The 16640-nt window shown below is 44.7% G+C and overlaps 3 protein-coding genes across 17 annotated transcripts in view; 2 read left to right on the forward strand and 1 right to left on the reverse strand.

Moving 5' to 3' along the window:
* The first annotated feature begins 424 nt into the window (after window positions 1-424).
* Window positions 425-4093, forward strand: LOC143903862 (uncharacterized). The gene is made up of 4 exons (XM_077417863.1): window positions 425-1317; window positions 1744-2114; window positions 2716-3009; window positions 3778-4093. The coding sequence occupies exons 2-4, from the start codon at window positions 1773-1775 to the stop codon at window positions 4030-4032; spliced, it is 891 nt and encodes a 296-aa protein (XP_077273989.1). The 5' UTR covers window positions 425-1317; window positions 1744-1772; the 3' UTR covers window positions 4033-4093.
* Window positions 4094-4413: 320 nt separating this feature from the next.
* On the reverse strand, window positions 4414-7809 carry Wkd (TBC1 domain family member whacked). 3 transcript variants are annotated; one of them, XM_077417858.1, is made up of 5 exons: window positions 7649-7809; window positions 6474-6639; window positions 5811-6378; window positions 5313-5582; window positions 4414-5041 (listed from the first exon to the last, which is right to left on the reverse strand). In XM_077417858.1, the coding sequence occupies exons 2-5, from the start codon at window positions 6620-6622 to the stop codon at window positions 4934-4936; spliced, it is 1095 nt and encodes a 364-aa protein (XP_077273984.1). In that variant the 5' UTR covers window positions 6623-6639; window positions 7649-7809; the 3' UTR covers window positions 4414-4933. The 3 variants fall into 3 exon arrangements, with proteins under 3 accessions (XP_077273984.1, XP_077273986.1, XP_077273985.1); XM_077417860.1 differs by lacking the exon at window positions 7649-7809 and adding an exon at window positions 7294-7601; XM_077417859.1 differs by lacking the exon at window positions 7649-7809 and adding an exon at window positions 7140-7287.
* A 648-nt stretch (window positions 7810-8457) lies between these two features.
* Msn (serine/threonine-protein kinase msn) overlaps window positions 8458-16640 on the forward strand; it is a 28668-nt gene continuing 20485 nt past the window's right edge. For 8 of the 13 annotated variants that reach the window (XM_077418721.1, XM_077418726.1, XM_077418728.1 and 5 more), the window contains exons 1-3: window positions 8459-9831; window positions 11478-11543; window positions 16004-16060. In XM_077418721.1, coding sequence (XP_077274847.1) covers window positions 9766-9831; window positions 11478-11543; window positions 16004-16060 — 189 coding nt within the window. In that variant the 5' untranslated portion in view covers window positions 8459-9765. Of the gene's footprint in view, window positions 9832-11477; window positions 11544-16003; window positions 16061-16640 lie in introns of all 13 variants that reach the window. The other 5 variants (XM_077418729.1, XM_077418731.1, XM_077418733.1 and 2 more) reach the window with 3 other exon arrangements.

The raw sequence follows: 16640 nt of genomic DNA on the forward strand, positions 1-16640 counted from the left end.
CAGATGTCTTTTTCTGTTCTTTTTTATTCTTACATACTATTATAATAATTACATTAATTTTCCTTTTTCTAAATGCTTTTCTTACAGTAAAGAAAATTGAATGCTCGATGTGGAATTAAACAGTACTTTAAAATACCTAAATTCTTGTCATAAAAAAATTAAATTATAGATACAATTACATGCAAAAATTGTAGATTCAATTTTTCCTCGGAGAATAATTCAAATATATAGTAGATAACGTTAATTTCTCGAAAAATAATTAATAATCTTTCAATAAGTTCTTGAATTTAAAGATTGGAAAAATTCATTATTCCGAGGGATAAACTTGAATCATCGATTTCTTTCAACTGACCTATGGAAAATGTACAACAGAATTTTCAAGACCAAATATTGTTAGAGATGTAAGATTCGATTCAAGGCCAATACGAGCTTCTGCCTTGGCTTTAAATGGAACTTGGCTTCGCCAGTAAATATAGCTGGCCAGTTAGGTCGAGTAAAAAATCATTGTTTCATAAATTTGTCTATAAACCGATTATTTTCTTCTTGATTGACTACGCTCGTTTATTCCGGCCGAATTGTGCGCGTTTAGCAGCCGGAATATGGAGTGTCCATCGTCCGTCCGCGAGGATTCGAACACGCACGTGGGGGGGAATATGTGCCGGTGAAGGAAGTTAATTCAGTGCGTTCGCGATAGTACCTTCGTGAACGAGCGCGACGATCCACCTCGATCGGACACGCGAGAGAGTTTCCCGACGTGCGTAAAGACGTGCGTCCGCCGCATCCGCGAGAGGAGAGGCATCGCCGCGTGCGCGTGATTTCGAGCCGCGCACACGGGTCGATTTATTTAACCCTTTGATTACCGCGGGCGGTTGTGAGCACATCCGCGAGCGAGGGGCGGCTGGTCGTCGAATAATTGTCTCCCTTTCGTGTAAATTAATTGTAAATTGATTTGTTGTTGACGACACATTCTCGCCGCTTATTCTTTCTTTCTTTCTCAAGAGAAACCTGATCCTCCTGCGTGCATGCCTTCGAATATTATCTCGTCTTAATTAAAGCGATTTAATTTCAAAATGATGTAACACTTTCAATCGTGTAACGTCGTAACTTGTGCAACCGTTTGGATTTCCCGCATCGTATCCGGTTTTCTCTCGATCTCATGTCATCGCTCGGAAGCCGACGAGATGATACGCGATATTGAAGGACATTTTATATCTTGCGAAATATACGCTAAGGTCGATTTATCGACGCCCGGAAGTGAAAATGTGTTTCGGCTGCGTTATCGATAACGCGGAGATTAGAAGATATTCTAATAAACACGTAAGAATCTTTCTTTCTATACGCCAATATTTTGGAATGATATGGAACAAGCATAAATATTTATAATAATCGATTAACAATTAATTTCTAATTATTTCAATAAAGTTTCGAGAAGAATACTTGAATACAATGTGCGAACGCACGCGTACTGTAGCGTTTCTCGCTGAAATTTAGAAAGAATTAAGAAAATAAGAAGTATAATTTATAAAAATTTTATCAATAAAAATATTCTAGACAATTTATTACTTTTAAACATTTACATGCGAAGAGATATATGATATAAATTTACACGTCCTAAATGCTTCGTGGTACGTAAGTGTACATGTGTGTAAGAAAAGTACGGTAAAGTGGAATGAAGTAAAATAAACGACAAAGACGGAACCGTGTTAATTGACTTCTGAATCAGACGATTCTTTCTTTCGATAGGCGCTAAGACTCCGCATAAGCGAATCGGCATGAATTTATCAAAGCCGTCGCGGCTCGCCGCGATAATATCGTTGATCATTGTCAACGCACGATCGTGCGGCGCCGAGTCGAGCGGCGAGTATCTTCAGAAGGTGATGATCGAGCTCCAGGAATTAAACGTGGCGTCTAATGGCTTGACGATGCACGACCGGTTGTCGTCGACGAACCTGGGCTATCGGCAGGCGGGCTATCACGATCTCGGCCAGGTCAACAGGTATCGCAAGGTCAGCACCGACAACGTCCCTCGGGATGTGCAGAAGCCGTCGATCGCGGGTGTGCCTGCCGAACACGTGGCTCACTCCGCCGCGAACAATATAGCGGAATACTACGCGGTACGTACCTACAATTTAAATAGATATAATTAACGAAAAAGAAAAAAGAATAAATTGGAAGAGATTTCTTTTTTCGTGGAAATTTAATCTTGCGAAATTATGCACTTTTAATCTTAGACTGGAAAACGTAATAATTCTATCTCGTTTCTTTCTATCATCCCCTTTTACTCGTTTTAATTCTTTAAATTGTTAACTTCTCCAATTCCAATCTCTTTCTTCATTTAATTGTTTTAATTTTTGGTACCCTGAAAATTTGACATATCTTTATAGTTGCTCTTTTTATCCTTTCCATTTTATTAAATTCTTCAAAATATCAATTCCTCCAATTTTAATCTCTTTCTCAGTTTTATTATTAATCTTTGGTAAGCTGGAAAGCTAATAATTCTTTCTATCCCTTCTTACTTATTTTTAATTCTTCGACAGTCAATTCTTTCGATCTCCATTTTTTTTCTCACCTTAATCGTTGATCTACTGATCTAGAAACTCGATAATTGCCTTTTCTATCTCTTCCCCCATCCATTTAAATTCAAGATATCACTTTGTCTAATTCCCAATTTCTTTAATTGCCAAGGCGGGCGAATGATACTCGTGAATTTTCCAGGTACGCGACCCCGTCGACCCCGTCCCCGCCGCCAGTTACCCGAAGATGAAGCAGCCGGAGCCGCTGGCGTTCACGCGAGCGGAGCTGGCCGCGTTATACAAAAAGGCCTTGGAAAAAGGGTCAGCGATCAGCGTGGCGTCGTTGACGCAGGCTCTCAATGCCGTGAACGGCAATGGTAACACGCCGCCCCAGGCGAGTCATCCGCAGCTACCGGTTAAACCAATGTACAACTATTACTTCTTCCCGTTGAAGAGTTTCGCGTCCGAGCTGCAGAGGGATCACCAGGCCGCGGCGGTAAGCGAAAGTCACGAGATATCCGTTGCACCGTCCGTTAGGCGCCGAGCCGCCGATTTTTCTCCGGAGATCCGGTGTAACCACATTTCGCGCAAGGATATCGCTGGATATTCGCCAACTAATTTTATGCCGAAACGCCGACGCGCAAGAACTTGCGCAAGCTTGTGTAACACCGAGACATTCCTTATATTACATGTGTATAATAGATACATGGAATATACGCACGAAAAATTATGTGGATAAATTTAACAAGTCTGTACTGCAGCATAGATACAAATTTTGACGTATCCTCTTGCATTACATAAATTATATTTCGGTTTTATTAACAAATAACGAATGCCGTGCCAGTCATCGGCCTACCAAACTTAAAAGATGCATCAAACTCGTAAGAAATAACATTTATATAATTCTGTAAATATAATTAATATTGAAATAATAGTCTAAAGTGATAAATATACTAAGTATGATAATTTTGCATAATTCAATTATATTACATAGTTTATTGAGATGTGGATGTAAGAACAGTAAAAATTTGATTCCAGCGTTGCTGGAAGGATAAGCGAATTAGGTCCGGCATTCAATGTGTCAATTGTATATAAATCTCTGATATCGATTGAAGAAAAACTTCAATTAACATTATCCTATAGGATCTCTTATAGGATAATTTTGTAGGATTCATCCTATATTCTAATATAATTTTGATTCCATTGTCATATCGAATATAAAATAGATAGCCAATAAACGTATGTGATTCGCATTATTTTACAGATTGTTCCAGTGTATGCGGCTACGGCAAACACAGAGAGCACTCAGAAGCAGATTATGAATCCGCTCTTCATGGCGATCGGCTCATTCATTAGCATGGCGCTTCTGTTCATGATGGGCGTGTTGTTTTTACCGAAACTGCCTCACTTTGAACTTTTCAACGCGCGAGTAGCTGACAACGATGACTTTCTAACGACTTTTGTGATGAATGCCATAGACGGGCGCAATCGCTGGCAGAACTTTAGCACTGCCAGCTGAGAGAACGTAATGTAAAAGTACCCAATTCTTTCATTAAAGATTGAAAATACCTGTGAATGTATATACCGCAATGTACGTAAAATATTTGGACTGCAATCGATAGAGGGAAAGACGTACCTACGCTATTTTAATTGCAAAAAAGGGATATATATATATATATATATATATATATATATATATATACTAAATATGTACTTGTAATATTTATAATACACTTATTATATACATACATATATATATATATACATATGAAATAAGTGTATTATAAATATCATTGTAGGAATTCTTTCTCTTTTATGCTATTATAAATATTACAAGTACAAGCTGCTTAATCTAAAGTTAGATTCATTCGATCAGTAAGGATTAATATAAGATCGGCAGTAACGAAAAATAATATTTATTTAGTATAACATTATCATATACTATATACTTTTATTTTAAAAATGCGATAAATTTTGTACATAAATATCGATAGTATTAACCATGAATAATGATCAACTAGAAATATATGAGAAAATACCATTAAATAGTACTATGTGAATCTACAAATGTGTGTGTGTGTAGTGTGTGTGTTGTGCACCTTTTTTATAATACACGTACTAATAATGAAGGCTAATAATGAAGAAAGTAGAGATAAATAATGCACTCCGGCTGCTCGGGGAATGTGGACATGTGTACTATGTATGTGTGCACGAAGTATATGGAAAACCACTTTCTATTTTGAGTGTACGTATCTATCCGCTTTTCGTCAAATCCCTCAACTTCGTAATATGAAAGACTTCTAAGCATACAAACCGCGGAATCTGTACAGTATCAGAAGAACGGAAAGGAAGGCACACGTTGGGACGCTATACATGTTAAAATGTATAAATTTCGCCCCATATCTTCGTCTACTTAATCATCAGTCAGTTCGATCGGCAGTTTCCTTCTCCGCCGCCGCCTTTCGTTTCAACATTTGTCTCTGATGCTCGTATTCGAAATCCTCTTCGCTCAAATTTAACCTCTGAATCTGTAATATTAAGTTATAAATATATAATGATATTTTTGTGATCTTATTCATAAAATACAAAAACATAACTTGAAATTTTAATTTAAAAAATTTTTTTTAAATAAAAATTGTTGAAAAATATGAAGAAACTATATTTATAAATTTAAATAAATTTACTCATTTTATATAATTTTTTAATTTAACTTAACTAGATCATAGTTTAGTTTTATTATACAATGCTACTTGATTAATTTATTTTGTAGCAATAATATTTACATAAAAAAATGTTTACCTGATAAACCAAGGCCTCCTCCTCCATAATATGTTGAGGTGGGTTTCTTAGAACTTGGAGGGTTTCGTATGTCGTTGGACAACGTTTGGTAAGGGAAGAGCGACCTAGACTACCTTTCAATAGTACCAGGCCTACTTTGAAGATCACTTTCACGCCCTCGCAAAGGAACATATCCCATATGCGCAAGATACTCTCCCACGGCAATGTTCGCGTGTAAACGCACAGGAACCATTCCGTCATATATAAGATCGGTTCCATTTTTTGTTTTTTCTAAAATAATAAATATCCGATCAATTAAATCCCTATCTAATTTATGATCGGTCTATAAAGAACGTCGCACCAAAATTCATATCGTCTACATTTTTCAAGAAACAAAAATTATATCAATTGATTTTGTCTTCAGAAATTCAACGTATGATCAAAATTCATTTATATTTCTAGAATAAAGCTTTTCTAAAATGTGCGATATAACTACATCACGAGGACTCGTATACTAACTAGATGTTTGTACGCAACGGGAGAGACTCTCTTCAGAAGAGCGAACAGGATGTCACCATCGCGCAGCAACGTTTCCATCCCCTGACTGTAGTAGCCAACGAGATACTTGTCGCATATCGCCACGAGGCACCAGAATGCCTGAACCGCCGGCATGTGCATCAGCAAAAACGCGGCGATGGGCGCTTGAGCCTGGCAGTAGCCTACTTTGCTATTCAGAATGGAGTACGCCTTGAGAACTTGGAACAGTTCCTGCTGTCCAGGCGCGTTCTCGACAAACATCTCGTGGTGCGGAAACTGACGATGGAGATCCTTCTTGATGTCCTCTATATACTTGGGATCGCCAGGCCGCTCGATCAACTCCTCATACAAATTTGGATTTTCATTCATCAGAAGTTGACCGCCGCACAAGTTCAGCCAGGCACGCAGTCTCACGGAAGGTGGTACACCCTTGCGGCACCTTTCGCGGACCTTGCGGTAGTTCGCGGTCATAAAGAGGCTCCAGTTGTTCAGCATCCGTATCCATTTTCTCTCCCTTCGCAGGATTACATCGGACGATATGGCCTGCTTCCTATCCCACAAAGTTATCGCATTCAAATAAAATTTAATTTCATTTGAAATAGCTATTCTATTGAAACGTTATCGCGTTAAAGAGGGCTGAATTACCTCTCCGGACTGTATTGCGAACCGCCCAGGAATCCATGGCGATCAGGTACGGTGGAGATCACCGAGCCTTGGCATATACTACTGGCCTCCGACTCTGTTTCCCCATTCAACTCCTCCTCGTCGTTGCGCGATACAACCGAGGCAGCCATAGCATCTTTCTACTCCTCTGTAAAATATTGCTCGCGATACAATACAAACAATACATATATAAAAATACATAAGACAAATACACAAACGCCAGTATGTCGATAAATTTTAAAAGATGTACAAGACTAGTATAATTTAAACAATACGTATCTGTATAAAATAAATACAAACGCCATTATATTGATAAATTTTTAAGATATAAAAAACCAGAAGTTTATCCTGAATCAAGTGCATAAAAAATAACGTTAAAAAATAATATACAAAAAATTGCACCTTCTTGAATATACAAATTACATTGTCGTCAAGCGTTAATTTTTAACGCGGAAGCATAGAGGGTGGCATTAAAGCGTCAAGCCCGAATAAAATAGAACTCGCATATGTGACGTGACGTTTCGAAACGTGAGACTTCACGTGTACAATCCAAATATAGCACGTACGGCTCGCGCACGGAACGTTACGACGTTCCGACAGACAGCGCAAGTAACACGTCGGGACGGTTCCGTTATCCGATTATCTCACCATTTGCCATCCATCGAGCTCCGCGCACGCAAAATAAACATCCGCCGAGGAGAACGTATCTCGCGTTGCTTCATCGCGCGAGTATAAGCCGCGCGCCGTAGCACCGTATCGCACGTCGCACGTATCTGACGTATCGTAAACGCCTACTTCGTACCAATTGACAGAGATCACGGTGATCGAGATCGAGAATCCACGCGGAGAGGCTCCTAGCCCTATTTCCCGTACGTCTCATAAACATGCGCAGGAAGCGCGCGGCGACGGTAGGACGACGGTACACGCACGGTTCCACGGCCCGCCGCAGCAATCACACCCTCGCGTTATCGGGAAAGCGGTGGAGGGGGAAAAAAAGAGAGAAACCGGATTTTTCTCTTCCCCGATTTTCGGATTGACGAAAGAAGAAAAAAAAATACGTAGGCGCGACACTCGTTCGGCGACGAGCAGCGTTCAGCTGCGAAAATTGCGGACGCGCGAGTCGTGAGGCGTGTCCCCTCGCGTCACCGAACACTTACCGTGAATTTTCGCCGAATCTGACATCTCGAGGTACTTATCACGGACGCATCCGCACGGCTCGCTTCGCCGTTGTGTACATACACGGATTACACGGAACTCGCGTGCGCGCACGCGCACACAGCCGCTACGCGCTAAGTACGCCTCGCGCGGAGGAGAGCGCGTCAGCGCGTAGGTAGATAAGTAGACAATTGTGCGACGTGCGTTGTGCCGGTGTGCGTGTGAATGAGACATGGATGAGAGAGAGAGAGAGAGAGAGAGAGAGAGAGAGAGAGAGAGAGACCATGAGGCGACGATGTCGACTTTACCGATCGCGTCTCCCCGCGCGGCGCTTCCTACGGCCGGTAATTTACTCGCAAGATAAATAATAATGTGTAAATTCCAATCATCAAAATAACTTATAGCTTTTGTGACTTTTCTATTATAAGAGCAGAATTTGCATACGTCTCTCGCGAATGAACTCGAGGATCGAGCCCCAAAGATTGAGAATCGCGAATGGGAGACTGTGGAATTCGACCAATTGGAATAAAAAGGGAACTAAACTATCAAGATATCTAATCTTTATATTTACTCGAACGGTGATCTCTGATTAAACTTGGAAAGTATAAGTTTCGTTTTTATTAATTTAAAAGTTAGACAAGCAATATAAAGCTTATCGATAATTATAACAATTGAATCTCGGTTTCTTTTCCTACACCGATAGATGTCGCGGTAATACGCATTATTTGCCGAGCTTACCGACCATCTTGCGCACGCGCCGCGCGCGCGTACATACATACGCGTGCCGCGTGCGTATGTGCACTCGTAATAAGGGCGGCGGCGTAGCATATACGTGTGCAACATGTAGTATGTGGTCAGTCAACGCGTATATACATCTCAAATATATATCGTGGATCGAGGTGTGCTGTGCTCCATCGCCATGATGGCTTAACCCAGCGGTTGACGTCAGCGGGCGCGTTTAGCGGTGTGCAATCGCGCGAACGACGAACGACGAGCGCTTCGAAAGACAGAAAGAGAGAAAAGAGCGAGAGCCCGGCGCGGTGCACGGCGGTGCAAAACGGTGCAGTCGCTGGCAGTCGTCGTCGTCGTCGACCGTCGAGACGGACGAGAGAGACGTAGACGCGGTAAATGTGTGGGTTCGCCTCGGCTCGTCTCGGCCCCGAATTCTCCCGCATCCGCTAGGCGCTATGACGATATCGGTATAAACCAGCGACGTCTCGCGGGGTCTCGCGTCTCCGTCGTCTTACGAAGTTACGAGAAAGAGAGAACGCGCGATATATATCGAACTCGGCCCGACTCGGCGCACCCTTCGCGCGTCGCGTGCGAGAAAAAAAGCCGCGAGAGAGGGAGGAAGGGCGGGAGAGCGGGAAGGAGAGAGAGAAGAAAGAGAGAGGGAACGAAACGAGCGATGGAGGCGCGACGCTGTCCGGTTTGACCGCTAGACGGCCTCCTCCCGCTCCGGCGTATCCTCCGCTCTCCTCGGCTCCGACAGGCTCCTCCGGTCCTCCGGAGCTGTCCGTCCGCGGTCGGCGCAGTCCGCTTCTCAGTGTGTTCCGCGCGCGCCATGTGCCGCACCGTCGTCGCCGCTCCGCGTGCGTCTCCGCCCTGCAGATCGTCGTCGCGCGTACCGCCGTCGTCGCCGCCGCCGCCGCCGCCGCCGCGGTTCGATAAGCCGTTCGCGTAACCGCCGCCGTCGCCGTTCGCTTCGGGCTCGGCCAGGACAACCGTCCGCTCCCCTGGAGGTCGGGCGATGCTCCCCGCGTGTCTTTGCAGTGCTGGTGCGATCGTGTGAAGGCAGCGAAGCCGCGAGAAGAACGCCGTCTTTCGGCTTCTTTCCTTTCTCCGCCCTTGTATTTTCGTCCGGCTCGCGAGCGGCGAGCCGCGGAAGAGATAGCGCGAGGGAAGAAGGGCGGGAGAGAGAAAGAGAGGAAGATAAAGAAGGAGAAAGGATAGCAGCGAGGGAAGAGAGCAAGAGCGACGACGTTCTGCTGGACGGCGGAATCGTTCGGAACGGTGTTCTCGGTGTAATCGGTGAGCTCCGACGAGCGAGCGAAGAGGAGTGTGAGGCAGAGAGAAAGAGAGAAAGATACAGCGGGGGGAGCGCGAGTGGCGTATCAAGATGGCGCATAATTTGGCACCGAGCGTCAACTGCTCGCTCGACGACATTGACCTGAACGCTCTGAAGGTACGTGTAGACGTGCGAGATTTATTCTCCCTCTCGCCTTCCTTTCCTCCTTCGCCTCCTTTTCGTCGCCGTCGCCGTCGCCGCGACCGCGACGGCCGCTTTCCGGACACCGCCTGGTCCGGTGTCACGCGCGTGTCTGTCTCGCACCATTGGTGATTAACCTCGCCGGGAGAACCGACGACGACGACGACGACGACGAGGTGGAGGAGGAGGAGGAAGAGAAGGAGGAACTGACGTTCGCCTTGAATCCATCTCTCTCTATCTTTCGATTATTGTAGGTTTCCGAGGCGCATTACCACGTCGAAAAAGTCGAGCGATACTCCGTTTGACGCATCGTTGACGGTCGCTGTTGTTGCCGGAGTCGCGGACGTCGCCGACCTTTCCCCCCCCCCCACCCGGGTTCTCCCCTCTCCCCGCGAACGACACGTACATATCTGACATACCTGCGTAGCGCGCGATCGACGTCCCGTCCCCCGCGGGGGCTCTCGCGCGCGAGAGGACCGAGGAATCGCGTCTCGCCGTTCGAAAAACCGCGACACGCGCGTCCGAGACCCATCGTGTCTCCGCTCGGGCAACGCTGTTAAGTTGACGCACCGTTGACAGTCTGATGAACGTCGCCGAGAACGCAGGCTCTTTTTGTTTGTTTCGCGTCTCCGTCCCCTTGCTCCGCCATTCTAAAAAAAGAAAAAAAAAGGTGGAATACGAGAGAGAGAATCGAGAGAGAATCGATCCCGGGATGTCCGTTGTTGTCGTTGAGAACGCACGAGCGAGGGAAACTATAAACCTATCGCGGTCAGGTGGAAAAAAAATGAGCTTTCAGGTCGGCCCGAAGAGAAGAGGAAAGATCGGACGTTCGCCCTGAGAATGAATGCCCATCGGTTGCAGTTTACACCGAATATACTCTCGTTTACCGCTCGCGCGATCGCCGCGCTCTGTTTCCTCATATTTTTCTATACATCTGTGCGATCTAACGTCACGTATCAGCTTTTATAAGATGGCTGACCGTCGTATTTTCCTGTCGGATTTTCGTCGCCGAGACGAATTTCAGGCACCTCGTCTCGTTTCGGATCTTCTTGTGAAAGATTTAGGTTTTTTAGGAGCGTTATTTTATTCGTGGCAGATCACGCACAAATTTTATCGAGTTGTCGAGAAATACAAGCGGCGAGATTCACGCGAGAATAGGTTCGTTCCTCGCGGCTGCGTTTTTCCCTTTTATCTCCTTTTTTCTTCAACGTCCAATTATGCACCTGTTTTATTCTAAATACAGGCGGGATAACGTAAAGCGGCTGTAAAAAAAAACAACCTAGTATAACGGAAGCTCGCAGCAACGTTTTCTATTTACATTTAATATCGATCCGCAGACCGTCTCGTTCAAGCTGAAAATACGTTCTTTACTCTCCTCACCTCGCCGAATGATCGTTCTGTAAACTATCCCTCTTTTTTCTCGTTCTGATTTTATTTCATTTCATCCGATTTTCCCCTCCAGAAAGTTTAGGAAATTGTTAATCGCTCTCTCGCGGACGATAATCGGAGAAATTAACGTTGGCGATTCACTAGAACGCGCGCGCGCGCGCGCGACACGTTGTTCTCCTTTAATGACGAGAAGGAGACATCTCGAGGACTAAATCGATCGTTTGTGTTTCCAGGAGCCCGCTGGGATCTTCGAACTCATAGAAGTGGTCGGCAATGGAACGTATGGCCAAGTTTACAAAGTGAGTTTACAAACCCCTGCAGTTTGCGCCGTCCGCGATGCTCTAACAGCTGTCTGATATTTTTAATATAGTTTCTCATGTATTTAGTTTTATAACGTAGGATTATTCAACAACGTTTTTTACTGTATCCTATAACTGTTTCAACTGTTTACCGGTTTGACTTGGCCGGGTACGCCAATTATCGATTTCACGGTGGCGCGTGACGACCTTTTCTGTGATATTTTAAATTAACGCGTACACGTCAAAACGACAGAAGATAAAGAGAGGATGTTCACGGCACGTGCGACATTTCCGTGAAAAAGATACCGCGCACCTCTGAGACCATCCTCCGTGCTTGAAAATTATCTTTGATTATAATTATAAAATTCGTCGAATCGATTTAACGCTCTGATAAATAAACACGCTTCGCTCGTTTCACGATTATGACAGTCTTAATTGCTTTCAATAGTTTTCTCACAATCTCTCGGAATATATCGGAAAAAAAGAACCACGAGCACAAACAAACGAACAGCGACAATAAACTTACGTTGCGACTAGAGTTGCACAATAGTTTCTTGCGGTATTGCTGTTGAAATAGAATCAGGGATAACGATTTTGTGACTGTCCGAAAGCGAAGTAGCGATACTTTTTATCGTTGCCATAGATAGATAGATAGATAACTTTATTGATCTTCTCTTCGTTTTATTTATTTAGAACTGCTCTGGAGTTATGAGAATTTCTTACATTTTAATGTCGCAATGTAAAATAAAATAGATACATATCGAATACAAAATGCCTTCTCAGTAGGTATCGTTCAACGACATACATTCCAGAAATTGTATGTACTTCACATACGGGTCGCGTGTCTAATTTTCGTGTGTACTTCGGCTATCGTGCTTCCCGTTAGTAATCCATAACTCTTATCTGTCAGGACTTACGCTGTACAATCACACCACAAACGTCTGCGTTTCCCGTTCAGGCGCGTTATCGCCATTCTCATATCCGAGTACCGGTCCCGTCCCGTAGAAATCTAAGCCGATGCTTGCGTTACACACGTGGGAAACTTTCGTGTTTAACGTGATACGCAGCGTCGTGGCGTTGCATTCTCGCGATATATCCCGCGCTCTTGTCGTTTCACCTATGCGGACGACGAGAGATGAGCGTTTAAAAGCGTTTCTCTTGTTGCTGCGTTACAAAAAAAAAAAGGAAAGAAATAAAGAGAGAGACAATGATTTCCCCTCTGTATCGACAGACGGACCCAGCGATTGAACTGGTGTGCTCAGAAGCGGCGTGAGTCACATAGCAGGAATGCCTACGGGAAATAAAGAAATCGCCTTTCTCCGTTTAATGCAAGTTGTTCCTGTACTTGTCGGATCCAATGCGTCGCGCCATATGGGAATATTGAGGAGACTTGACGCCGTTGCGCCCCCTCGTCCTCTCACGCCAGATGCCATTCCGAATTCGGAATCTCTCGTTCTGTTTTGCTGCTAAGTAACGCGAGAAAGATCACGAGAATGATAAGAGATATTTCTGAGAATTGTACACGATGTCAGGTGACACAGAAGATTCTTCATTCTGCTGAATGTAGAAAGATAAACGTACAGTGGCCGAGTCGCATAGAGAAGGGGGGGCACCTCCTTCCTCACCTGTAACAGAGAACGAGACGGTGATTCACTTTGAAAAAATTCTCCTTGGCGAGGTCGTCCTTGGGAGAATATTCGATGTGAAAAACGATTGTACACGAGAGAGAGAGAGAGAGAGAGAGAGAGAGAGAGAGAGAGAGAGAGAGAGAGAGAGAGAGTCCCACGACCGGAAGGACGCGAGGATCGTATAACGTGCGTCATTAACGTGACTGGAACAGAGTGAGCTTTTACTTCAATGGAATTGACAATATCGTAGTGAAAAGTCATCGCGACAACTGAATTTGAGAAAACTTCCTGCTACAAGAAATAAGAATACACGTTATGCGCATGGACCGAGGCTAAAATTTTAACAGGGAATCGTTCATTTTACTACGGAATGTCTGTACATTTATGTATACGATTGTTAATTGCATATATATCATGAAAATATTTCACGACAATAAAATGTTGAATAGAACAAGCTTTCACGTATATGCGCATTTCAGAATCGTTGAGTCATCCGGACGTCAACCGGAGAGACGAGTTCCCGTAAGCTCTCTATCTCCTTTATGCCGTTAATTAATTGGGATAAGCGGCGAGCGGGAAACAATTTCCATTCCATTCCATTGTACATGGCAGGGAGGCGATAAACGACGAGAGAGATATATATATATATTACCGGAGAAGCAGCGCGGAGCTCAACTCACGTGAGCTCTCCCTCCCGTGGCCCGACATTAAAATGAAAGTTGTTCCGTGTGGCACAATTAATTTTCGCGCTGTCCGCGCCCCAGACGAGATGCGGCTTGTGTATAACGCGCTCGTTCGCGCCTCCGCTTCGTCGTAACGATCGGCCCACTTACTCGCGATGAATGGAATCGCAGGAGAGATTCTCCGTGCATCACGGAGTTGCTGGCGCACGGTCCGGACAGACGGAGGAGATTCGCACGCGCGCGAATTTCGCGTGCTTTCATCGACGGGAAGAGATGCGTTTCTATCGTGTGCGCGCGCGTCGCAACGGGGCTCTCCTCCACCTCGTGTGTACGTGGCACTCGTGCTCTTTAAACGCTTTACTTTCGTGCCACGCGGAGTGGACGGAGGGCGAGGGGGTGAGCGGGGTGGAAGGAAGAGGACGATGACCCGCTGCCGATGACGGCACAGAATGAGCCGAACGCGCACGGGTGTGCGTGAAAACTTCTGCGCGACGATCAACGGCATGCTATCTTCGTAATCTGCCGAATCGTATATTGTCCTATACGTTTATCGAAATTGTAATATTTAAAAGAAATCTGATTCGATCAATCTGCTTTCGTTGCCGCCGCGGCGCGGCGTCACGTATTTATTTTCGAGAAGCAAGACGGATTAGAATCTAATTGAATCATCCGCGTTACTAATCGTAGCGAAAGATGAAATCGGCCTTTCAAGTTGGAAACGGCATTGCTCTCAATTGGGCCAACACGCACTTTCGCTAATGGGAAGCAAATCCCGCGTCGCAAAATGTAAAAGTTAATGTGAGGAAGGAACGAAATGAAATTGAATTGTACGCAAACATACGCAGCGAAATTTATTAGGAAAAAGCGCGCATGAAAATCTGATAGAAGTCTGGAAAGATTGAATTTATCATGCATTGTGCGATAACGCTCTTCAAAGAAAAGATAAAACCTTATATTTCTCGATGACACATTACGGTCAATTCTAAGACTTGAGAATATACAAAACGTTGCGTTAACTTATGTAAAAATGACGTCAAACGTATTTCTTTCCTCTCGACGGTCAATAATTTTAATTCGCCTCTGACGCGGCCCGATAATTATGATTTATTACTGACTTAAATCGAAGAGGAAGAATTACTCGACGGATCGAAGATCCGTCCCTCGCCATGTGGGTGGCTCGATTGAACGCTTTTTATAATTCATACGTCATTTCCGGGCAATCGATTCGTGCCGCTCGGCGAGGAGGCTCCAGGTGGACCCGCGGCTTCGATTTCGTCGTCGCTGACGCAATCGATAATTGAAGAAACGTTATTTTCCCTTATCGAGAAATGCTTTTTTAGGTAGAATCTTTTTTTCCGCGAACATTCCACGTAACTGCCAATTACGTAGAATGTCGTCCGAGCATCCATGTTTTATATAATCCACGATATATTTAATATTTGCATTACGTTTACATAAGCGTCGCGCGCTTCAAGCGTCTCTCGTCTCGCATCAGAAACTCTCGGTTTCGTACGGGACAAGTGACGTCCACACGTAGGTGGAGATTCCAGAGGCAGAGAGCGAGAGCGGGACCTTGCTCTTTTCGCCGAGGAGCGAAAGAGACGCGAGAACTGCAGCCGATTCTGTTTTGAGAGGAGCCGGAGACGGTCGAGACGACGACGGCGGCGGGATGTATATCCATAACAACGTCTGCCGCACGCGGTTTTATAGTTGGAAAAAGGCTGAGCGTATAAAGCGTGCGGTAACGACGCTTTTTCCGCCGCGTACATCGCTCTCGGTGACTCGGAGAAAAAAAATGAGGATTCTTTTTCAACAGGGGAGGTCCAGCGTTTCGTTTCGCCGACACTGTGGCTACGTGTAATTGCGTCATTTTCTTTTAATAATCCGTTTAATATCTGGCCACGCCACAGTGGAAGTCCGACGGTTGTTTTTAAATGGTAAACGGCGACAGTGGGTAGCCGCGAGCTCGATTTACACGAGGGACGTATATTGTAAGACGATAACTTTAAAGCCGATAGTCGGCCTCGGGAGATAACGTTGGCAGATAAGTTTTGGTACACGCGCGATAATAGCTCCGTCATTATCTCGATGCGGGTGTTTATGCGTTTAACGGGGCGATATAATGACAATGCGCTTTTCTGCTCCGCAGGGTCGGCACACCAAGACCGGTCAGCTGGCGGCCATCAAGGTCATGGACGTCACGGAGGCAAGTATTCGGTTGCAGCGGCGATGCTGCGGTTTAATTACCTCCCTACTTTGAGAGTTCAACGATACGGGTGCTGTTGCTTTTATCTCAAGGCATGAATTGCAGTCACAATGATCATCTCGGAAGGTTTCGTGAGACATAACGCGCGTCGTTATTCAGGTCGACTTTACGTAGGGCGAGAGAGCACACTACAGCCAGTTGAAAAAAGATGACTTCCTCTACACGAAAGAAAAATAGACGTAGCCGCCTGTCGGCACGTCCCGCGACCGCAGATAGATAAGTTTTTATCGGCGAGAGAACGCGACATACGAGGCGATTCTAAATTCATTACCGCGTATCGTCAACGCCGACGAAAGACAAAGAAGACCGTTTCTACGAAGCCGCGAGCGATACGGTTTGATACTCGACGACTTCCAGAATCTAGAATGAGTAATGCCACTGGATGGAGAGACGTATGATTTTATAACGTATTTATAGCGTTTCCTTCGATTTATTAGATGATTGCGAAAGTTTCATTCGATTTTTGACCGATGTTTTCGACCACGGTTGCTGGTTTCTAATTCTAACATCTTAATGAATA

This window comes from Temnothorax americanus, unplaced genomic scaffold (genome assembly GCF_048541705.1).
Source record: "Temnothorax americanus isolate GAGA-0224 unplaced genomic scaffold, ASM4854170v1 Scaffold5, whole genome shotgun sequence".
NCBI lineage: Eukaryota > Metazoa > Arthropoda > Insecta > Hymenoptera > Formicidae > Temnothorax > Temnothorax americanus.

Coding starts and splice junctions, on each gene's coding strand:
- LOC143903862 (XM_077417863.1), top strand. CDS start 1,773: ATGAATTTATCAAAGCCGTCGCGGCTCGCCGCGATAATATCGTTGATC. Junction 2,115..2,715: donor ATATAGCGGAATACTACGCG/GTACGTACCTAC, acceptor TGAATTTTCCAG/GTACGCGACCCCGTCGACCC. Junction 3,010..3,777: donor GGGATCACCAGGCCGCGGCG/GTAAGCGAAAGT, acceptor ATTATTTTACAG/ATTGTTCCAGTGTATGCGGC.
- Wkd (XM_077417858.1), bottom strand. CDS start 6,622: ATGGCTGCCTCGGTTGTATCGCGCAACGACGAGGAGGAGTTGAATGGG. Junction 6,379..6,473: donor TCGCAATACAGTCCGGAGAG/GTAATTCAGCCC, acceptor TTTGTGGGATAG/GAAGCAGGCCATATCGTCCG. Junction 5,042..5,312: donor AGGAGGCCTTGGTTTATCAG/GTAAACATTTTT, acceptor TTAATATTACAG/ATTCAGAGGTTAAATTTGAG.